The 24,756-nt window shown below is 42.9% G+C and overlaps 1 protein-coding gene across 6 annotated transcripts in view; it reads left to right on the top strand.

The window, feature by feature from the left end:
- Nucleotides 1–3,073: 3,073 nt before the first annotated feature.
- The window catches only part of FBXL13 (F-box and leucine rich repeat protein 13), a 74,992-nt gene continuing 53,309 nt past the window's right edge, over nt 3,074–24,756 (top strand). Inside the window, exons 1-8 of one of the 6 annotated variants that reach the window (XM_085894638.1) lie at nt 3,074–3,467; nt 3,560–3,660; nt 4,124–4,253; nt 6,392–6,490; nt 6,913–7,033; nt 7,405–7,567; nt 11,530–11,649; nt 20,093–20,219. In XM_085894638.1, the coding sequence (XP_085750764.1) occupies nt 3,444–3,467; nt 3,560–3,660; nt 4,124–4,253; nt 6,392–6,490; nt 6,913–7,033; nt 7,405–7,567; nt 11,530–11,649; nt 20,093–20,219 (885 nt within the window). In that variant the 5' untranslated portion in view covers nt 3,074–3,443. The remainder of the gene's footprint in view (nt 3,468–3,559; nt 3,661–4,123; nt 4,254–6,391; nt 6,491–6,912; nt 7,034–7,404; nt 7,568–11,529; nt 11,650–20,092; nt 20,220–24,756) is intronic. The other 5 variants (XM_085894639.1, XM_085894641.1, XM_085894640.1 and 2 more) reach the window with 5 other exon arrangements.

The raw sequence follows: 24,756 nt of genomic DNA, 5'->3' as shown, positions 1-24,756 counted from the left end.
GTATGCCAGCGTTTTAGACAATTTTTTCATCAGTCGGCATACGCTGGCTAAATCGTCAAGGTGTGACAGCGCCTTTAGTCGGGACGTTATTGCCCAACGATCTGTTTCCTCGCCAGTACGTGCCTTTTACTGCCGGTACCAGCATACTTTTGAAGGCTTTGCATTTATAAACACACTCACACATATATACAGCCACATAGACACACACACACACACACACACACACACACACACACACACACACACACACACACACACACACACACACACATTCATATATATATATATATATATATATATATATATACATACATACATACATACATACATACATACATATATAAAGCCAAATAAACTATAAAGCAACCAGGAAAGGCTACCAAGGTAAGCCCTTTCCTGTTTCAAAACCCTTCACAGAGTTTCTCCACAGCTGTAAAGACATTTACAAACAGTACACACATGAGAATCCCAATGCTACACACCTACCCAGCTGCCGGACGGGTTTCATCACTTATTGGTGAATCGTGAGCAACATCACAGACAGTAATTTCCTACTAACGATGCTCCCAAGCATGTACCATGTGCAAGTGTCGAAAGCAGTCAACATATAAATGATAAAGAAAGACCCACCTACAGCTCTCGCCTGTGAATGGAGGGAATAACCAATCATCTCTCACCTCATCAGTCAAACCCAGGTGGCTCGGATTATTTAAATAAATAAATTTTATCTTCGTCATCATCCCAGCATAATCATAAATAAATAATCCGGCAGCTGAGGGTGTGTGTAGCTCGCTCAGGATGACGGAGCACGAACCACTCGCTCACGCTGACAAAGCACGAACCTGTCACTCTAAATGACGTAAAGGAAATAGTGAACGGTTTGCTCAGAATGGCGTCGCACGGAACCACTATCAACAATGAGCATTCAGCAAGTAGCTTAAGCACCCATGCAAGCACTCCATTTAAATAGTTGATAAGGAATGGTTGGCCAGGCTGTCGCTGCATACCATTAAGGATACCTTTAACTTTAATGCTGTCTTCACCACGCATGCAGCAGTTAATGAAATAAAATAACTTTATCCACAAAAGAGTTGCAGCCTTATGCAGAACAACCATGGAGACATCGCAAAATTAAATTTCCCATTTAATAAGCATTGCAGAAAAAGCGCCATTTTGCCTGCTTGTTTGTGCACATGCCATGTGGTACATCGGTGCGAGGTCCGTGCAAACGTTACAACTTTTCTTTAAAAACGTCCGTTTTTTTTTTTTTACCAGATTTGCTTTGATTCACTGTGGGGCACCTCATGAAACCTCCGAACATATAGACACAGATCTTGCAGATGCCATGGATATGTAGTCCCTCTCTGGCACAGAGCATGAGGTCTGGCAATGAATGCATTAAATCATATAGCTCAGTGAAGCTGGTTAATTTGTTCACTCAGTATAATTCTCCAAACAGCATAAACAGAGAAGTTTATTGCTTTGGAAATATCACATTTTCTTGTGTATGTATGGCGGAGGGAACATAGCCTTGTTTGCGTAAAGTAAATAAGTATACCGGCTGAGTTAGAAAACTCTATTTCTTTAAATTATCAGATTTCACAACAGATTTCGACACTTATTAGTCAAGACAATATACAATCCTCAAAATCGAAATAATATTTCGTTGATATACTTTAATTATAGTTTAATTTAATTAGAGTACATCGTGGAAAATGGTCTCATGTAATGCATGAAATTGCTCCAAGCTCCTAATTTGAAAACATATAGTACAGAAGCGCTGAAAACATCGATTCGTAGCTTTGATGAACAGACATTCATATTACATCAAAAAGAGTGTTAAATCAAAATACAGTACCACTAAACTCCACATTTACCATGTTCTAACTCTATGATTTACTACTTTACTAGTTGTTATTGTTGAGTCTTTCTTCAACGTCATCCCGGTTGTTGTGATTTCCAAGTATTTCATGCACGATGCCATCCCCAATTTCCACCTCGTATTCATACATGTATGGTCTGACAGCACCTTCTACATCATTATTTTGACTATTGTCATAATCTAAGGACACTTGATCAGAAAATTATTTGTCAAATTCTCGTTCTGACAAATCTGAAGCGAGTATAGCAGCCATTAATATTTGCTTTCTGAGATGACCATTCGTTCCACTGATGACGTCACATAGATGACATAATGACAATGGTGGTATTCTGGAATTTTTCAGGGACGGTAGCCACCGGGGTTGGCTTTTTTAACCTTTAACACCTCAAAAGGTTTTAGAACTAACAACGACATTCAGTTCTTTGTTTATTACTTTAAAAGCAATATCGCCACGTCAAAAAAAATATTTCCGATTCTGTGGACCTTTACGGAACATTACATAGAGCGAAAGCATTGACACTGGGTGTGATGGGAAATACACAAACAACAAGCCACAAAGTTCACACACATGATCTTGGTGAAAAAGTCAGAGCAGATGAAGAAACATTACTTTGTAACCTTGGAGCTAGACTTAATGGAAAGAGAAAGGTGGGTTTCACAAAAGGAGAAGAGGTAAGATTAATAAGAAAGAATTTTTTTTTTTTTGGAAGAGAGGCACAGTTAGCCAGATGGGATATGAGATACAGAAGGAGATCAACAGTGCAATAGGAGTTGGCAATGGATCGCTTTTGGAGGACTTTTTGAAATTCAATCAGCTTGATAGTTCTGCCAAGGAGCTCGATGAGACCTCTGAACACAGATTGTAATAAGATCACCAGCCAGTTTTTACAAATATTTAAATTAAGAGTATGAAAATATATTGGGTTACAGATCGGATTCTATGTTCTGGACCAGTTCTTTATATTTTCCAGGTCATCATTTTGTTATGCAGTGTTGGGTCCAATGCCTTCCTGAGGCTCTTCAATTCCAATTTTCACTTCAGGAGTTTAAACAGGCAGTGCACCACCATTTCATGTCACCCCCCCCTCCCATGCATATCCACAATCCTTTGGATCCCCATTTACCATATCTGACCGAACCAACTATCTTTATTGGAAATTGCTGTTTCATTCCCTTATTTCTCTTATCTTTTCTTGTTCATTTATTCCCTTGTTTATCATGTCCAACTGCTACCCCACTCCTCCCAACGTCAGTTCATTCCCATTTTACCCTCCACCCCTTCACTCTTCTATTAACCTTGAGATTATATATGGAGAAAAAGAATGTAAGGCTTAAATTATCCAGAAACTGAAACATCACATACAGAATAAAAATGTTTTGATGTGACCGTGCTCATAAGGGTAGTTGATACTGTAGAATATACAATGTGTGACAGCAAACAGAAAATGCCTTTAGGAAGAGAAAATTGAGAAATTAAGCATACTTTTGTTTTGACAAAGTGAAAGCTTCTTTCATCACCTTTCCAATTGCAGGTGACTGCCAGAACTTACAGGAACTGCATATGTCCCAGTGTGAGCAATTGACTGTATGTATTACATTTCATGGAATTCTGTAGCTATCGATAATTATCTGCTCATGTGTCACATACAATTGACTCTGCACCATTGTTGCTGTCAGGATCAAGTGTTGAGCAAGATCTTGAGAAAATGCCAAGCCATTATCCTCCTCGATGTTTCATATACACGCATCTCAAATGCCTCAATTTGCTCCCTGGCACGGTGTGTTTGTGTTTATTTATTTTATAAATTATCTTTATGATGATTTGTATTTATTTATTTTATGTTTACATGTAATTATGTGAATTGCTTATATGAATATTTAACTCAAATTTAATCAATCATAAGAATCTTTACAATATTTGCAAGATAAAATAGGTTCCGCATACCCGATAATCTTGCTATGTAAAGAGAAAATCTGTGAGGAACTAGCTGAGTTCCAGATGCCAGCCAGACGGGAATTGCATCCGGAAGCTTGGCGCTGCGATGTGGATCCAAAAACGACTGTGTATCCAAAATATTTCTAATCATAAAATTTGCACATTCAATGGAAAACCATAACATTGTGTAAAACATCTTTCCTCATGAATGATCATTAGTTTTGGAATATGAGACCAGGCTGTGCTCAAAGCAATCTCAATCTTGAAACAAACAGCTTGTGTACCCCATACTATTATGTGCACAGGCACAGCTCAACACTGCGGTGGCTTAGCCTGGCGTACTGCTGCAGCTTCACAGAAAAGGGTCTATATTACCTTGAAGCTTGTCATGGATGCTGCAGACTCAGCCATCTGGACCTCTCCGGTTGTGTTCAGGTACCACTGGCACCCTCACATACAACAATATGCGTAAGGAATCAGAGAAAGAGGGAGAGAGAGAGGGAGAACACTTTCCAGGTTTTTACTGCTGGCTCTCAGAAATAGAACTCGCTGCCCAATGACAGTATGGAACTCCAGCGGTAAAGTTTGCTTGTGAGTTCAGTGCCAAAAATCCTTCCCCCTTGGATGGGCTTCTGCTTTCTTTTGCCGTCCATTTCCTCCTCTACCCCTCCCTTCTACAGCTCATTGGAATGCACTCAAGAATGCACTGGAAGGTCTAGATTGCTTCCATGTGTTGGTGGATTAGATAGTGTGCCTTTTTACTTGTCACTTTCGTTTTATTGTGGATGAAAACAGGAAATGCACAAATTTGTAAACTATGTCACTGCAGAAAAAAGAAACATCGAGCAAATATTCTTGTTTTTCGTTGCATTATATGCAGTTTTTGTGATGTGAATAAGTAAATTGTTTGAATAAAATTTTAATTGTTGTGCCATTATCCTTTTGCCAGTGTGTTAGGAACCCAAAATTAAATGCCATCCCAAGTACTGAGGAGGAAGGTCTTTCTTATGAATCAAAAGCAAATGTAGAAATGCTATTGTGGAGAAAAAAAAATGTGAACTTGCCGTTTCCACCTCACATACATTTAATTGTGATCTCTACCTATGCTGTGTCTAAGTAAGACAACTTTCCATTTGATAAAATCAACTCAGACAGTTTTCTCACAGGTTGATTAATGTGCATATGTTGGTTGTTCACCTGTAACATGCAAGCTACTCTTTGTATCCGAAGAAGGTCATTCACGTGCAACATGCGAATGACCTGGTCAATTTACTTACAGAGCTGTTGTCCAGACACCAACCTCACTCTAAAATAGCAAGCGGTGTCACCTGGTGTCAAGGAACTTCAAACAAGACCAGACCACTTACTACCCGCAAAATAGACAGGAATTTATCATTTGTTCAGGGTGCGACGATAACTTGCCTACTTTTCACAAAGGACAACATGGGATCTTTAACATAAACAAACTACTGCAAGCAGATGGAGTACCCAGTTTAATGTCCATCCAAGGGATGGCACACACAGTGATGCCTCTCCCTGCATGTGAAACATCAGAATGGGAGTTTATAGCTAGGTTAAGATATGAACCCAGGCTCGACAGCTCAGAGGTGGGTGTGTATACTTTTTGGCGATACTGCCAGCCCAGGGTGACAATGAATGGAAAATATAACATAAGACCAATTGGGGTTTCTGGATAGGGTCCATCTACTTATCATCTCTGCAGGGTATGGGAGGGAGGGAGTCTTGGGTCAATGCATATTTTGGAGTTGGGGGCGGGGAAGAGTCAAGGAAAAGAACAAAAGATTCCACCGTATTTGTGTACATAACTAGAACGGCACTCCTGGAGCCAATAGTCTTGCTTTACGTGCTCATTCTGAACAAAAGTACCATCGTTAACTAACACACAACAATTATGACCCACTTCTATTGCAGCCCACATACCCATATCATCCATGTAGCCTATTATGTCATTGTTTCTCAGCATGGGTTATGATGTCATCAATTTAATTCTTCACTCACATTGGACCGTAGATCAGATATATGAAGTTTCAGATTTTTTTGGATAAGGATTTCAATTCAACGAATTATGGCTGGAATACCACTTCAACAATGACTTCATTGTTATCACCTTGTATTCCCCCATGGGGAGTTGATGACATATGCCAAGTTTCAAAATTTTTTTGTTGAGCTGTTTCGAAGAAGATGATGTCCAATTTTTTTTCCTTTCATCTAATATTGCTGTCACACCATGTGACGTATGATGCCAGAGTTGTCAACAAAATATTCCCCATGGGGAGTCTCTCTTACATTTAAAGGTTCGCTTTGATTGGATAAGCGGTTGCAGAGAAAACAAATTTTAAAGCGAGACAGACAGGGGCATTGCAAAAGTCTCGCAACCCCTTTGGGGCGAGACTAATAAATAGTCGGTTCCTGTGCAAAATATGCAACAACTAAAATTATAGCTCGTTTACTCCCAACAAAAGGAAAATGTGCTGTTAATTTATGTGGAACAGATGTACATTTTTACAGATGTTGGAAATTCAAATCAATCATACACTTTGTTATTATTACAGATCTCCTTTAATGGATACAGTTCCATGGCATCATGCTGCAGTGAACTTCGCACACTGATTCTGAATGACCTTCCCACATTAACCGATTCTTGTCTGTCCGTAAGTCATAGTGTATCAAATCACTGACACGAATTCTCATTCCCTCTTTCTGTCTTTGCTTATTACAGATCTCCTTTACAGCTATTTTGCATGTTGTTGTCTTTCGACGTTGTCTACATCTCAGCAATGGTAATTTTGTTTTGCCTACACTTACTGTCGAGCTTTTTAGCTTTAAAGCAGCATCAGGTCGGGTTGTTTCAGCTTTGCCTGACCCAGTTTGTGTTCCTTTTGATGGACGTTGAATGCTAAATAGCTCGCTATTCATGACTCATGTTGACGTAGCCTTTTACAAATCAAAGTGTCTATTGCACAGATTCTTTGGAGAATTGTTTGTTGGTGGTCTGTGGGGATCTCTGTTTTCACTCCACCTCTGCTCACTTACAGGTTGAAACTAAATGTTTTTTATGTGCTTTTTGTTTCAGGTCCTAAGTGAAAATAACCACAATCTGCAAAAATTGTCAGTCGTTGATTGTCCCACATTGACAGACATAGCTTTTGAAGCAGTGGCCATGTGCATAAACCTGAATATGCTGAAGATAGAGGGTGAGTTTGAGTACAAGGGAGATTCTGATATTTGTGTCGATTCAGAATGAATGCCATGAGACGTATTTATAGTTTTTACACTTTTACACATTTGTAGTTGAAATGATAAAATTTGATGGGATAAAAATCATCCCAAATCACATGGGATTTCCTTACTGAAATCTTCTTCCATTTGATGTTGTCACATATACAATGACACTTAGAGAACAGGAAATAAAAGTGAAGTACACATCCTGAGAAGGGTAAATGTGATCCCAAGGTGAAGTGTGATAATGACTTTACTCTTCCTGCTATTATGATGATAAAATACTGGCCTAGCAAAGGCATATAAAGCATTAACCACCCAAATAATCAATGGACACCTGCTCCAGGTAACTCCAACTTGACTGAAACCACGTTGAGAGCACTGAGCCAAAATTGTGGAAGGCTGAAACACATGCGAATCAAGAACTGTGCACAAGTGAACAATACCAGTCTGGGTTTTCTTTCTTCCCTGCACAACCTTACCGTGCTGAACCTATCACAATGTCCTCGGTATGGCTGGACGGACACACACACACACACACACACACACACACACACACACACACACACACACACACACACACACACACACACACACACACACACACACACACACACACACACACACACACACACACACACACACACACACACACATACACACACACACACACACACGCACACACACACGTTAAATTAAATTTCCTCCCTGAGGAATGCACATGTATGTTTCATGAAATGCTTCACTCTGTGCTCCAAATACCAATAATGGAGGGATTTGTTCTTTGGAACATAACTGCACTTTTTTCACATCTGGTATATGCAATTTACTGGTACACATTCTCGTTACCAACGTGATTTCATTTTATTGGATGTTAAAGGATTAATAAACAGATCTAAATATTTGCCTTTGCCACTGAAGGTGGATGGAGGTTGTGTTTTCACCCTTGTCTGTCTGTTTGTCTGTCTGTCTGTGAACAGGACAGCTCAAAACGTTATGGATGGATTCGGATGAAACTTGGTGGACAGGTTGGGTGTGCGACAAGGACGAATTGATTCGTTTTAGATGAAAGTCCGGATGTGATAATTTTTTAATGATTCTTCACTGTTGAGAAATGGGCCAAAATCGATAAATAGCATGATACTGTATCTCAAAAAGTTGTGGATAATGATAATACTCGTTGGATGAGTTTGTTAAATGACAATAACAAACCAATTGGATTTTTGATTCAGGTCAGCAGATGCAGCTTATCAGTGGGATACAAAACATAAACTGTTCAGCCTGGTGGAGGTATGCACACTTCCAAGTGCTTTCTAGTTGTTGTTTTTAATGTAATCCCTCATATAATAGTGCTGATCAGAACCCAATCTTTTTTTGTATACAGTCAAGGTTCATGGAAGAACGAGAACACAGAATGGATCAGGATAATACAGAACAAAAGAAGCAGCAGAAAGAGAGGGAGAAATGTCAACAGCAGGGCCAGAGGACAAAATGCAAGGGATGGACAATGAGGGGTAGGAGAAAATTCAGAGGATGGACAAGATGGATACAGGAGCAAACTCTCCGGAAAGAAAAACTGGGAAAAAAACATTGAGGGTAAGGGTGGTGTTAACTTGAGTAGAAAAGATCATGGTTTTAGATGTGGGGGGGGGGGGGGTGGTCTGAGATGATGATGATGAACGGCTGTCTTGAAAACCTGGAGGGAAGAATGGGATTGAGGAGAATGTGGAAGTTGGTTCCATGGGAGGGTAAAAACAGAAATGAATGAGTGGAGGTGAGCAGTGATTCTGGATTTTGGAAGTTTCACCAGAAGGGGGTTGATGGTGGACCGCATGTGCCCTGCAAAAACCTGGGGAGGGGAGGGACAAAGCATGGAAAGAGCAGAGGGTGCAAGACCAGAAGAGAGGCAGTAAAAGACGGAGAAAACATTGACTTGTTTGCGATAGCGAAGTCATAGACCCATACATTCTGCTTCGGAAGATTCCGATGATCTTGAAGGCCTTGGTTTCCACAACGTCGTACCGATCAAGGTGTGAGGCAGGGGTGCCAGCCCAGAGGGGAGAGCAGTATTCCATCAAGCCGTGGATTAAGGCCTTGTGGGTTGATCGGAGTTCGGGTTGCCAAGGAAGAACTTTACATGACATAGAATGCCCAGTCGACGGCTGGCTTTGTAGACCAACTTTGAGGTGTTTTGCCCAAGGAAGATCATGGCTGATAGTGAGATTCAATTGTTAGAAATTACAACTTCTTTAAGAGGATTGTTAAGAAAGTAGATGGGAGGGTTTGCTGGACGTCCTTTTGAGTGAGAGTGTGAGATTTGTCAGGATTGAAAGACAGAACTATTTTTTAAGACGGAACTGTATGAGAACGAACAGGTAAAATGGAGAGAGCACACATTTCTGTAGAGAACTATAGGACAGTTCAATATACTGTAAATGCAACAATTGAGTATGAGTCTTTACCAAGGTACATGGAGTGTAATGGCAATGGAGCTGCTGGGCAGTGACAGAGCTTAGAGAATGGGTATCAGAGTATGTATAGATCAGGACAAGACTAAAACAAAGTGATGACGACTGCTCCGTCATCCCTGCTGCTGCAGTGCTTGATCACCCCAAAACCATTGAATTTGAGGCACACTCCTCCATGCCCCCATTATTTCTCCATCTGTTTCTTGACCCCTGGCAAGTTTCTTTCATTTAATTTTTATTTTGCATTTCCTTGCCCTCCACTCTTTGTGTGTACAGGCCCTTGGCCATAGTCGAGGGGTGATATCATCATAATATAATGGGCATAAGCCAATAACTTCTAACACACTTTTCTCCGAACATATTCTGTTCATACTTCCGAAATCTTCCCATTGTGTGTTCCATGTATTTACACAGGTGATAGCGGATTCAAAAAATTGAAACTAGATATAATTTTCAAGGAGGGAATCGATGACATCACAATCAGCAGCGTTTGGCGGCAAACTGATGGCCGGGTCCCAGATGACGTGCTTTACTTAACTAAGTCCATGAGTTCAGGACGTTTGTTCAACTCAGCGTTTACGACTTTTATCCTGCCATGGTGTTAATCTGTTGATGGAGGTAATATGGAAACGATGAATATGTCAAATCATTCGTGTTACTCATCCGGCACTATGTGTCAAGGCCAACAATCTAAAGCGACCGATCTGAAACGCTACCATAGGCACCCAGACATGCCACCAATATGAACTGAGCTGTTGAATGCGGCGCAAAACATCCAAAGAAACTACCGTAACCGAGTATTGTGATCCGTCCTGTCCCCCATACCCGTCGTAGACGGGTATCTGCTAGTTTTAAGTAATTTGTGAAGTGCTCATCTTTGTGTTTGTCCTGTATTGAGACATTCGTAGAGATTCGTGCCTCGTGTCTACTCGTAATTTATTAAACCTACCTGTGCTCTTGTTATTTTCATTTTCACTGATTTTATAATCCATTTCTTAACTCGAAGCACAAGGTTGCAATCTTGTTCTGTCGTCTTGGCGCAAATATCTCATTGGTGTAGCACCTGCCTTTGATTCAAGGTAGGATGAGGCCATGCCACACCTAGATCAGGCTCTTTGCCTGAACAAAGAGTTCAGTGGTTTGTGGTCTGCAGAACACTGTGGTCTGCTCTTTTCGAAAAAAAAAAACCCAGTATCCTCCATTGGATGCTAGCAAGCAGGACAGCTGGCTTAACTTCCCTTCAGAGAGTGATGTATTCATTGACGCAACACACTGCTTTTGTACCACCAGTGTGCTAGTTTATATTCAAGTTTGGAAATTGAAGACTGGATGGCTTAATGGTGAGTATGCAACCTCTGAACTACCCTAACAGTCCCATTATACCAGTTGTATTTTGGGAATGATTTCCCCAATATAGAAAAAAAAAATCTGAGGAACGATTAACTCATTCATTCCTAAAGTATCTTCTGAGTCGAAAAACCTTAATCTTACCATTGTTGGTTTTTACATCTTGTGATTTCTGCCATAGCATTCCAACAGAATGCTGATGAAGTTTAGTTTGAACTGTCGAGTTTTATTTGTAGATTATTCACGTGTTTGAAATATAAATTTAGGGAATTAACACAGCAAAATGAAGTGGTGCATCGTGAATGGATTAGTTAATGGTTCCAAAATAAATGGAAAATTAGGTAAGTACAATAAGGCATCCAGGTTTGTGAGAACACTTCATTATTTGGCTAAACTTTTGAATGGCATATTATGATCTTTTAAAGTTAATTTTTACCTAATGGCATTTGATAAAGTACAAATAAGCAATGGTCATGTTAAAAATATTGAAGTACATATGTCTGAGTACACTCTTGTTTTGCCTGTAACTTTTCTCACCCAAATCCAACAGCTTGTGGGACACTGATTTCTTTGTAACCACTAAGATTTTTGTTTTCTTTTTCTTCTGACTTATTCTATCTCTTGCTGTCATATTTATTGCCTTTTAATCCCCCCAGTGTTGGTGAATCTGGCATCAAAAGCCTTGCAGAGGGGAATTGTGGACCAAAACTTCGTGAATTAAACCTCAGCAGTTGTTCACTTGTTGGTGACAGAAGTTTGCAGAAACTGGCCCAGAGGTACATTTTCTTCCCTCCATTTTGTTTCTGTATTTTTTGTGCAGCTGGAATGAAAAAAAGCATGGGTGTTAAAAGGGCTATACACATTCAGGGTGCACAGGATGCACAAAGAAACAGTGAAAAACCTCAGGTTTGTTGTGTTCTAGAGCAGTGGTTCCAAACCTTTTTTGAGTCATGGACCCCTTTGAGAACCTGGTGAAAGCTACGGACCCCTCCTCAGAAAAATGCATGTAAGCACAAAAATACAAAATTTTGCATACAATTAATAAATTTTATTGCGTAGGAAAATTATTTCCTTCACATACTGTCATGATCAGAATAAAAAACAATCTTTACAAAGAATATATCTCACTTTTTTCATGCAAAAATCAATGACCATTCCCTGAATAAAATGAAATATATCCAAATTGTGCAAATTAAACGAAAAATAAACTTCAATTCTGCTTAAAAGTACATTTCAGTGAGAAAGCTGTTGTTGTTTGGCTGCAATAAGAAGATTAAATTGTGGAGTGGTCTTTGACAAGGCAACACACATGTCATGTCTGACATCCAATCAATTTCTACTTTTCGTTTTGATGGTAACAAGTGCTGAAAATCCTGACTCGCAAAAATATGTGGTTGCAAACGGAACCAGAGCTCCCAGAGCTTGCTTTGCCAGATGAGGGTAGGCTTGTGTCAAGGAACACCAAAATTCTCCAAGACTCTTCGAGTTGAACTCATCATATCATTTCCTTTGTCCTCAGGTTAATGAGGTCATCTTTGACAAGGTCTGCATCAGTAATACAGTTTATATCAGCAAGGAAAGGATTACGAATCCACATTTGAACTTTCAGGTCAAAAGTGCCCTTGTAGGTTTTCATCAGCATCCATAATGGTGACTGCAGGGCTTTGAATCGAAAGACTTACCACATGCATATGGCCAAACATATCCGTCAAAAAAGCCAATCTGTGAATGAATTCCTCCCTGTCAAACTGTTCTGAGAGTGGACTTTCCTTTTCTCTCAAAAAAAGTGAAACTTCTGCCCTAAGTTCCATCAAGCACTTCAAGATTTGTCCTCTGGAAAGCCAGCGAACTTCTGTGTGGTAGAGAAGAACTTCATATTCTGCTCCCATTACGTGACAAAACCTCTTGAAAACGTGATGATTCAGAGCCCTAGCTCTGATGAAGTTGACGACTTTCACGGCAGTAGACAAGACTTCTTTCAGGATTGTTGGCAGAGTCTTTGATGCTAGTGCATGCCGATGTAGAAAACAGTGAGTCACGGTGAAGTGAGGAGTTTCTTTCTTTACCAGAGCAGTAAAACCAGATGTGTTGCCAAGCATCGCAGGTGATCCATCTGTGCACAGAGTACTCAAATTTTTCTTCCAGTCAAAGTTTTGCCTGGCAAATAAATTTTTCAACATTTCTAAGATGTCAATGACCTTTGTAGTTTCCAAAAGGGCTCACAAAATAGGAATTCTTCTTTGATGGTATCAGCATGCACATAACGGATGAAAACAAGGAGCTGACGACACAGAGATGTCAGTACTTTCATCCAGTTGCATACTGAAGGGAAATGGCATAGCTGCCAATTCCTCCATGACCTGCTTCAAAATATTACAAGAAATATCAACTATTATGGAATGTATGACATCATTTGTCAAAGACGCTGCTTCAATTTTATTCCTCGGCTCCAATCCACAAACCAGCTAGACCATGTCCAGGGCACATGGCTTTACTAAAGTCTCTCCAATTGTGCGTGGCTTCTTTTGTTTGGCAATGCGATAAGCAACCTTGTAGGATGCTTCAAGACAAGGCTTTTGTGTTGGGGGCAATTCCAAGTTTTGGCAAAGTTCCAACCTTTTCAAATCGAGCCTTCTTTGCACGAAAAAGATCCACACTGTCCGATGTATTTTCAGGATGGACAGACGTGAGGTGCTCCTTCAGCTTTGTTGGCTTCATGCTTCCATTGGCAAGAACCTTGCCACACAAGAAACACTGGCTTTTGTGTCCCATCACATTCAGTGATGCAAGTAAAATCAAAGGATACGTATGCTTCATCGGAATTCCTTTTCTTTGACATTTCCAACTTAAGCTCGGTCTGCAAAAATGTTTTAATAAAATAAATAAATAAATAAAAAAATTCAAAAAACAAAACAAAACAAAAAAACACTGCAACCAGTGAACAAAAATTAAATTAATAAGTTTAGGCCAGCTGTGTGCACAAAACATAATTGAGGCATGCTTTTCATTAAATCTCGGATCTGCTGGATAAACTACTGGTCACACACAAAACAAAAGAAAAACACATTTTTTGTGACTGGGTCAAAAGGCAAGAATAATGGCATTCTCAAAGGAATTGTTCACTAATCCTGGGTACATGATATGTCAACATGAGCATACATTAAGATAGATTCCCCTGAAATATGAGAGAAGCTTACTGATTCTACTCCAAATTAATGATAATACCCGGGTATGGGGTATGTAAATATCTTCGAATGGAAGGAAATGGAGAAAAACATGGTACCCCAATATGTATGTATGTGTATATATTGTTGTGGTTACCAAATTCGCAAACCACCATTCAGGTCCCTTAGGTGAGGTATCTCGGTAAGTGCATGTGTAGTTAGGCCCAAACCCGTTGTCTAGTGGGAATACATGTCATTTATGCGTGCTGCGACTCTTCAGGATAGCCGTTTTTCTTTTACTATCTTTATTTTGGACCAACCGCCATGATTACAACCACAACCACCGCTTCACCACAACCGCCACGACCTTCACATCACACCTCGCAGCCGTCGCATCGCCACCGTTCTTGCGCCGCCTGTGGGTACCGGTGTTGGACTCGTGCAGGGCGCGCGTCGAACAGCGGGTACAAAATCACGGATTTTGTGCTTCAAAAACGGATCAAAAACGACACACGCCCACTTTTTGCCGTCCAATCGGTGAGCGAGGGGCGATTTGGCCCCGCCTCCAGGACGATCGATATATGCAAATTTGTGGATCAAAAAGCCTTCACGCCCACTTTTTCTCGGGCCAATGGGGAGCGAGGTGAAAGGTCAAAGGGAGGGGGTCAAAGGCGAAGCTACGGGGGGATAAAAGGACCGTGTTCGTCAGTGAGGAGAGTAGGAGAGTCCAAAGAAGAGCAGAGTCAGGAGAGTCGGAGAGTCCAGAGTAGGAGAGTAGGAGAGTCGGAAACAGAGTCAAGACTTCGCGGGCGGTGGAGCTGCTCGTCGTGTGCGGAACGGAGGGGACGGAGCTGTGGAAAGGCGGCGACACCAGACGAGGGGGTGCTCGCGTCGTGCAGGAAGCTGCACCCGAGGGAGGCCGACAGCGTGACCTGGCCGAGGTGGAGACGCTCGTCGCACATAATAAAGATCCTCTATACCCCGAGCATCAGCAACCCCCTCCTGTTTCCCCCCGCGCTGAGATAATGCGACCAAGGGGGCCCCTTTCCCACCCCCTACCAAACACTGCCCGCGAGGCCCGCGGGGTTGGGGCGCCATCGCCGCTCCGCGTCTCATCACCAGACGGGTAGGCGCGACCCGGTCTCGGCCTCAGGCCCGCCTCATCCTTGAGGGTATTTCTTTTCCTTGGTTTTGGGTATGTGTTGTCGGCGCCGTCTGTGAGGTAGAATTGTATAAGTGTTGCCGTGTGCTCGGTAGTCGGTATTAGCTCTGCATTGTGTTTTCACTTTTACATTTGCTTTTTGTGTAAATTGCATTGTGTCTTTTCTGTGTGCATTTGGTGGAATTGAATATGTGTGCTTCCCATGTGCCGCGAATAAATGTGCTTTATTATTGAACTGTTCTCCCGCTTCGCTTCGTCATTTCTCCCATTGAATCCTCATCTTGCTTCACGTAAAGGGTTGGTAGTGGGCTGAATACGCCCGATAATTAATCGAACCGTCGAGGTCGACGATAACACCGCTCGGTTATTCTGATAGTACGGAACGGGTCGCTTAAGTGGCCCGTGTCCGAAGTCGACCTGCGGCGAGGTGCGATCGCCCGGTCTACCCTCCGCGTGGGTACTTAGGTAGGTCGAATTTGGCGAGCAACCCTATCCCACGCGGGGGCTGATTGGCTCGATCGCGGTGAGACCGAAAGGTCCACCCGTGACTGGTTCCCGGCGTTAGTCCGAGAGGGTCACGACTGGATTGTCCGTCCGGTGGGCGACGTGCCGCGATTCGAGTTACGTGGCCGTCAGCACGCCGGCGGGCGCGAATACCGCAACAATATATATATATATATATATATATATATATATATATATATATATATATATATATATATATATATATATATATATATATATATATATATATATATATTGTTGTGGTTGACGAAATTCACAAACCACCATTCAGGTCCCTTAGGTGAGATATCTCTGTAAGTATATGTGTAGTTAGGCCCAAACCCGTTGTTTAGAGGGAATAAATGTCATTCATTCGGGCTGCGACCCCTCTAGATAGGCGTTTTTCTTTTACTATCTTTATTTTGGACCAGCCGCCATTACTACCACCACAACCACCACCAACTACGTCTCAACAGCCATCACACAACAACCACCAACCGCAACGCCGCTTCACACCAACAGCCACGACCCTTACCGTCACATCTCGCTCTCGCAACCATCGCATCACCGCCATTCCCGCGCCGCTTGTGGGCGCCGATCCTGGACTCGTACAGGGCGCGCACCGAGCAGCGGGTGCAAAAACACCAGCCTTTCCGAGAAATCGGATCAAAAACGATTCACGCCCACTTCTGTTCCGTCCTATCAGCGAGCGTGGGGCGATTTGGCCCCGCCTCCAGGTGCGTCGGAGTATAATCACTATATGCAGATTCGTGGATCAAAAATCATTCACGCCCACTTTTCCTCTGTCCAATGGGGAGCCAGCCAGAGGTGAAGGGTCGAAGGTGAAGGAGCGAAGCCCCGGGGGCTATAAAGGGCCGCGTTCGCTCGCCGAAAAAGTAGTTGAGTTGGGAAGAGTTGGCAGTTGAGTCAGTCAAGGAGAGTTGAGAAGAGAAGAGTCAGAGAAAGCAGTTGGACGGAGCTGAGAAGAGTGGAGAGTTGGAGAGGTGGCGGCGGCGAAGGCAGTCGAGAGGGCGCTCGTGTCAGAGTCGGGGAGCTGTGGAGAGGGGAGGCCGGTAACGCGACCGAGGTCGCGGTGGAGACGCTCGTCGCGGGACCCGAGCCAGCGAGATATCCTCATTCCCCCGAGCATCAACAACCCCCTCCTGTTTCCCCCTGCGCTGAGATAGTGTGAGAAGGGGGCCCCGTTCCCACCCCATTTCCAGGCAGTGCCAGCGAGGCCCGCGGAGTCGGGGCGCCACCGCCATTTTGCGGCTCATCACCAGACGGGTAGGCTCGACGCGGTCTCGGCCCCAGGCCCGTCTGCCCCCTCATCGTTGAGGGTGGTCCCTTTTTCTTTTGCTTTGAGTATATGTGTTGTCGGCGCCGTCTGTGAAGTAAAACTGTATAAGTGTTGCCGTGTGCTCGGTAGTCGGTAGTAGATCTGCATTGTGTTTCTCTTTTACATTTGCTTTTTGTGCAGAATTGCCGTGTCACTTTTACATTTGCTTTTGGTGTATAATTGTATATGTGTGCTTTCCGTTTGCCGCGGAATAAATGTGCTTTATGTTGAACTGTTTCTCCCGTTTCGCTTCGTCTTTTCTCTAATTGAATCTCCATCTTACTTCACGTAAAGGGTTGGTCGTGGGCTAAAAACGCCCGATAATTAATCGAACCGTCGAGGTTGACGATAACACCGCTCGGTTATCCCGATAGTACGGAACGGGTCGCTTAAAGTGGCCCGTGTCCGAAGTCGACCTGCGGCGAGGTGCGATCGCCCGGTCTACCCTCCGTGTGGGTACTTAGGTAGGTCGAATTTGGCGAGCAACCCTATCCCACGTGGGGGGCCGATTGGCACGATCGTGGTGAGGCCGAAAGGCCCACCCGTGACTAGTTCCCGGCGTTAGTCCGAGAGGGTCACGACGGGATTGTCCGTCCGGTGGGCGACGTGCCGCGATTCGAGTTACGTGGCCGCTCGCACGCCGGCGGGCGCGAATCCGCAACAATATATATAATCAGTTTCTATTCATGCATTATTTATCTATTAAAATATGGATGAAAGATATACAATATATTGTAATGTAGAAAATAAATGCAGATCAAAACATGGCAAGCAGGAAGGAAAATCAGAGCCATTGCGTGACGCAGGTAGATGGAAAAATTTTATTGATGAGTAATTGAATATACAGTATAATTGTATAGGAAAAAAAACATGGATCTGAAGATACTATAAAGTTTTCAGCCTCACCAGTATATGAGAAGATTCCTGAGTTGTGACAAGCCGTGGAAAGTGAGAAATAAGCATTTAATTATGGAGTGGCACTGAGTGGCGGTCGTGCAGACGATGATACCAAACTGTAAATACGAGGTCTCGCGGCCAGCGCTAAAATCTGGGGCAGGGTACATTTTCTTCAATTTCTATCGACAGGAACTATTCTTGAAGTCATAACTTGACGACGATGACGACTGTATGTTCCCTGACTGTGTACATTCAGGAGCATCCCATTTCAAACTACCTTACAGATATACTAGTCTTCAGTAAGAATAAGTACATAACATCCTGTACATAGACAAAAAATAAAACTTTTTATATAAAGGTAGCGAAAATAAATTTTAAATAATTTTTATGCGCCTGGTTCACGGACCCCCTGAAGCCCATCCACGGACCCCAAAGGGGTCCATGGACCACTGGTTAAGAACCCTATTCTAGAGGGTTGGTGGAACTTCATTTCAATGGATATATAGGGTGTTTCACAAACTGGCTTGATTTGGCAAATTGCGGTAAGCCGTCTTGTTTTTAAGCCTGAAAGATGAGACAAAGTTGCACAACCTTATGAAGCAGGTGTGGGCAGCTGGGAAAATGGAGCCAAGGTGTGAAAAGCATTCAGATATAGCTCACATGTTAACACTTTTGAACTGGAGGGATAGTCTAGAGTCTAGACTCTGTTAGGCATAAACAGAGAGAGCAGGGGGGCGGGGGACCTCTAGACTCTAGACTCTAGAGGTATCCGCACTTACCTCTGAGCTGTTTACTACTACGACTACTACTATGACCATTTTCCCATATTAGGGGGTTGGTCAGTTTAATATAGCCTCGCAAACCTGGTGTTGGCTTCGTGGTTAGGGTGGTGGTTTGGGATCCTAGGGTCCTGAGTTCAAGCCCCATTGGATGCTGAATTAACACCAGGGGGTTGCCTCAGCCAGTCATCCTTCCAAGGTTGGCAAAATGAGTACCAGTGTAGCAGCCAAAAGGCTGCACACAAAGGGAAGGGGTATTGACGGATTTATTAAATCTGGTATTGGTGTGGTGCAGGCCTGATGGGCCGAATGGCCTCCTCCTGCGCATAATTTCCTTGTAATCCTTGTAAATCTCGACCCAGCTGTCATTTTGGTGTTAAGGATGCAGGGCACTGCTCTGGTACATACCCCTTCTCCTCTGAGCTGTGCGAGTTGAGCAGGGAAGGTTTCAGCTGCCTCGTGGTCCACTGAGGCACGCTCACCTGTGAGCTTTACATTGTGGAGACCATACCGCTTCTTGAAGCAGTCAAACCATCCCCTGCTAGCTTGGTCGGGACTGGGGCCACTCATACCCACATGACTCATACCCGCATCACTCATGTTTGCAGCACCACCCACATCAGCCAGATGATCTTACCACGCATTCATCTTTCCACGCATTTATCATACCACGCTCCTCTATCCGTGCATTTGATTGGCATTTAAGTTTGCATGGGGCACTATTTTGCATGTTCAATAACCTTTGTGGCTACCTGTTTTATGTGGCCTCTCACCAATACTGTTTGCATTGACCAAAATTTTATAATACAGTACTGTACTTGTTTTCATGTATTGTTTTGATTCTAATTTATTAGGTTTTCAAGAGGGCAGTTTAGATTTTACATTGGTCAAAGGTCAATATGTCACAACACATGAATGAGAATTTAGGGCTGTTGGAACACAGACCTTGCATCCTGTTATATTTTCATTATATTTATTGACAAAGAGTGCATATTAGGCAAGAGTATGTCTGAGATTCTAGTTTTTAGTCTAAGATAGTGTAAGCTGAAGGACATTTTAATTGGAACCTGATTGACAAGCCTTCTTCGCTTCCTTTCAATTTACGTCATGCGGTAAAAGATCAGGCAACCGGATATGTCAGTTTTTTGCTTCAATACTGGCAGTTTAAAACACATTTCACAAACAAAAATTGTTTATTGCAGACTGGGTATTTGACAAATAATGCATTTAAACTTTATTTATTAGTGTTGGGAGATGTGTTCTCTTAAGTTGAGATGGGGTCCTTTCGCAGGGGTGATAAAAATATAATTCTAAAATGTTACATTGATGAGTATCATGCTGATCAAAGAGGTGTGTTTATTTGGATCCTCGCAGGTGCTGCTGCTTGCTGTACTTGAACCTAAGCTACTGCAATAGTATAACAAATGAGGGCTTGGAGTATTTGTCAGGCCTTCCTTCACTTATCTCCCTTGACCTTACTGCTGCAAATGTACAAGACCAGGTAATACCTGTTTATGCTGTTCAGTGTTCATGTTCAAACATTCTTGATTCAGTCAAATAACACCAAAATGTGTGACCAACATTATTATTTATCGTTATTATTTTTCGTATACATAGTCGAGGGTCGTGGAAGAGCTAGTACGAGTACACTGTATGGATCATGACACAACAGGACAAAAGGAACAGTTGAGAGAGGGGGAAAAACCAACAGCAGAGTTGAAGGCTGAGATTTAGGCAGACATGAAGGCCAAGATAGAGGCAGACTTGGACAAACAGTGGGTGTGGGGAGGAAAGGGGGGCAGGTGAGGATGCAAAGGGTGGACAAAATGGATACAGAAGGAAACTCTCAGGAGGGAAAAATGGAAATTTGGAATGAGGAAAAATTGGGGTGGTTAACCAGAGTAGAAAAGATCATGATTTTGGATTGGGGATGACTGAGATGGTGGTGAACAGCTGTCTTGAAGACCTGGAGGACAGAATGAGATTGAAGAGAATGTGAAAGTTGGTTCCACAGGCAAGAAAAAAAGAGGAATGAATGAGTGGAGGTGAGCAGTGATCCTGGATATAGTGAGTTTCATAGTCAGGTCAGTCTTTTGGGACTGCCACTGGTAACATATAACCCAGTGCTACCTGCCGCATGGTCAGGTTGTTGGCGACTAAACTGACATCCCTCACTGGCGTTGCTAGTGGGGAGGGTGACTGACACCCTGCCAGGATGAAAAGCAACACCTGACAGAGGGCGGGTGAGCTCCCTTCGAGAGCCAACGGCCATCCAATACGGAGATGGTGTCTCCAAAAACACATCCATTGGGGGTAGAACAATTTATTTTTTCCACCTTGCCGAGTTACACCTGAGCCTGGCCTATTTTTCCACCTGGCCTCGTATTGGGCCTCTGAAGAGGTTTCCTTGTTTCAGGGCTCAGTGAAGGTTTTGCCAGTTTTTCCTCTTCTTTGGAAGGTAAGCATGTAGCACAGTGCCAAGCAGCTATAGGGAAAGCAAATAGGGTTTTAAGGCCCGGTCACACCTTGACGTTTTAGCCAGCGATGGCAACGTGTTAAAATTTATGTAAAACGCTGGCTTACGTTGAACTTTTGATGTTTTTTTTTAAAGATTCGGACGTATTCATAGGGACTTGGTCTTATGTATAACGCATTGGTAACTACACAGAACGTTTCGTTGTGTTATAGATAACTTATACCAACGAATGCTGAACCTGTTGTCGGCCTACACAACCGATGCCCAACGATAGTCTAACTCAGGCATAGCGCGTTGCACGCATCGCCGACGATGTCGTGACGTAGCCTATTAAAAGGCTGACGCACAACGATTCGAATCATAACTGCCGTAGAAATGGAAGGGTCAACATCGCGGTCACACCTTGGCGATCTTGCCAGCGTATGCCGACGTAACAAAAAATGTGTCTAAAACGTTGGAGCACGTCAAATACGGTATGGGTAAGTTTGGTATGCGCGAGTAGAACGCTAAATACGCTATCATAAGTCGTAGTAAGTAGAGTACGTCAAGAAATTTTGAACATGTTCAAAATTTTACGACGTACTCGGCCTATGACACACGTTCCGCATGCGATGGGGATAAGTTTTACACACGATATGTGGATGCTTACACACGTCCACAAAGGCTACTTATAAGCTACTCATAAGTCGAAACACCTCGCGGTAATGTCTTTTTTACGCGAAACTTATTTCTAACTTATGTTTGATGTGCTTTGAACCAATTCTTTACGTAGTCCCAACACACATCGACGTATGTAGACGTATTCCAATGACGTCTTCCGGTCGACAAAAAAAAATAAATTAACGTGTTTCTAGCTTACAACTGCCATATAAAGACGTGTTCCCAGCGGTTTTGGGAATTGGTATATAAAAATGGTGTTCATAAAAGGGGAACCCAACAGTGTTTTCGAGTCCTTTTTGAGTTGATGTCCATGTCAGCAGTAACAGTATCAGTATCAGTATCAGTATTAGTAGTAGTATTAGTATTAGTAGTAGTTTGTTCATGTTGGCAGTAGTAGGTGGGTGTGAGGGGGAGGGTGTGGGTTATAATGGATCGTCCTTGCGTCCGCGTGTCCACGGGTAGGTTCATAGGCTGCCACTCAACGATTTAAATGGCTGCATCTCCACTATTGAAAGTAGACGCTTGCGCTCAACAATTGGATTTTTTTTACACTCAACGACTTTTAAACGGTACCACTCAGCTAGTTTCATTGTTTACAATTAACGATTTAAATTGCTGTCACTCGCCTTTGTTTTTTTTTTTTGTTTTTTTTTGACGCTGGGGTTTGGAAATTTGAAACGTTTCTTCTGAACGTGTTAAAACGCTCAAACTCGACTATTTTAAATAGACGCTGCCGATGGACAATTGGAATCATAGCCAAGCTAGACATCGAAGTGTGAACATCCTCGTCATGTCGAAGAAAAGTTTGAAGAATGCTGCAAATACGTGTCCTGGCCGTGGCCGTGGACGCTGGCGCAAGGACGATCCATTATACCGACGTCTTTCAGCCTATGAGTAACTTAAAAGTAACGTCTGTCGACGTGTGGCAACGATCGCGTAACGTGCCAACAACACGTTAATCATAGGTAGGAAATAAGTTTCGGGTACTCTAAACATTACCTCGGCGTGTCTCAACTTATGATTAACTTACAAGTAGCATGTGTTGACGTCTGTCAACGATCGCAGACCGTGCCTACAACTTGTGGCCAGCGTAGCGGAACGTGTGAGTCATACGCCGGCATACGTCGTGAAATTTCAAGCATGAAAAAATTTGAGGACAACCAAAAAGTACAACGTTTAAAGCCAACGTACAACGACGTATGGCAACGTACTACGACGTATGCCAGCGTGCTCTCAATGTTATCAAAACTTACCCATAACGTATTCAACGTGTGCCAGCGTTTTAGAAAAAAAATTCAAAAATCGGCATACGTTGGCTAAAACGTCAAGGTGTGACCGGGCCTTTAGGTTGTATTCGGAGGAGGATCAATTATATTCAGCTATGAGGAGCGGCTGAAGGAGACAGGGCTTTATACACTAGAAAGGAGGTGATTACGAGGAGATATGATTGAGATGTTGAAGATAATGAAAGGTTCAAACAAAAAAGTACAGAAGAATTATTTAGCAGAGTATAGCCAATGATAGGACCTGGGGCCATAGCCTGAGTGTAAAGAAGAGGGGAGTTAAGGCATTATTAAGGCAGGGGTCCTTCATTCAGGTAGTAGTTAATGCATGGAATGGTCTTCTTGGAAAGGTCGTGGCAGCAGAAACAGTAGATAAGCTTTAATTGGAATTAGATAGGTACCTGGAAGTGTTGGAAATAGAGGGGTATTGGGATGTTGGCAGGATTTTTAGGTAGCTTGAGCATTGATGGGTGATTGGGTGCATGCATGCCTGGTGTTGACTCCTCCGGTATAACAGACCTGAGCCTCATACTGGTGGAGGAGTTGCTCTCTTCATCAAAGACTCCATTCCTCACTCTCCATGCACTGCCCTCACTCCCCCACACCCCCAGGAATACCTCGAGCTATGTCTTCCCCTCCACTCCCACCTCATGTTTATATGTGTGCTGTACCGTCCACCAAACATTGATGACTCCATTTACACTTCACTATCCGAATACATGGACCAACTTCTATCTTCTCATCCAAACTGTCTCTTTCTCATATGTGGTGACTTCAATTGTCATCATGCCAGTTGACTGGGTGTGGGTACCTCTCTCACCTGCTATGGCACTTCAGCAAAAGACTTCTGCGACTCATTGGGACTGAGCCAATTGGTTAACTTCCCGACCCGGTTCTCAACCAACGGTTGAGCTATCCATAACCCTAACCCTAACCCTAAACAGCCCCACAGGGGCAGTACTCCATCTCTTCTGGATCTGATTTTCACAAATTTCCCTGAAAACATCTGCTGTTCTTCCTTTGCTCCAATCGGTTCTTCTGACCACGTGCTTGTCAAAGTGGACATCTCTCTGGCTGTTATTAGAGAATCACCTCAGCGCCGTCGAGTTTGGCATTTCACTCAGGCTGACTGGAGGGTATCCAAGCAGCCATCAAATTTCTAGACTGGTCTCCCATCGCTACTTTCTCCAACATCAATTCATCCTGGGAAATCTTTCAAAGAAACTTGCTCTCCCTCATGCACAGATTTATCCCTTCTCGGCTTCAGTTGTCCAACCCTTTCTCTCGCCCATGGTTCACTGAAGCTTGTGGTGAGGCAGTTGTCCTGAAACAACTTGCCTTTGCCTCATGGAAAGCAAATAGAACTGAGTGTAATCTCATTTCCTTCCCTAAAGCTCAGAAAAAATCAGTGTTTACCCTCAGGAGAGACAGAAAACAATATCTTTCTAATCTCAATTCTCAAGTCTGAACTCTCAAAGTGCATTCTGTGTAAGCTCTCATATGAGCATTGACAATGTATACGGAAAAAAAAAATGGTTAGGATGGTGGGCTTGGGATCAGGTCAGGTATGGGAGCATGTGCCAGAACAGCACGTCGCTGCGTCCACTTTCCGCCGGTAC

Source organism: Eptatretus burgeri, chromosome 9 (genome assembly GCF_056783735.1).
Source record: "Eptatretus burgeri isolate ZD-2024b chromosome 9, Ebu_testis_v1, whole genome shotgun sequence".
Taxonomy (NCBI): domain Eukaryota; kingdom Metazoa; phylum Chordata; class Myxini; order Myxiniformes; family Myxinidae; genus Eptatretus; species Eptatretus burgeri.
This window is presented reverse-complemented; position numbering and strand designations above follow the sequence as displayed.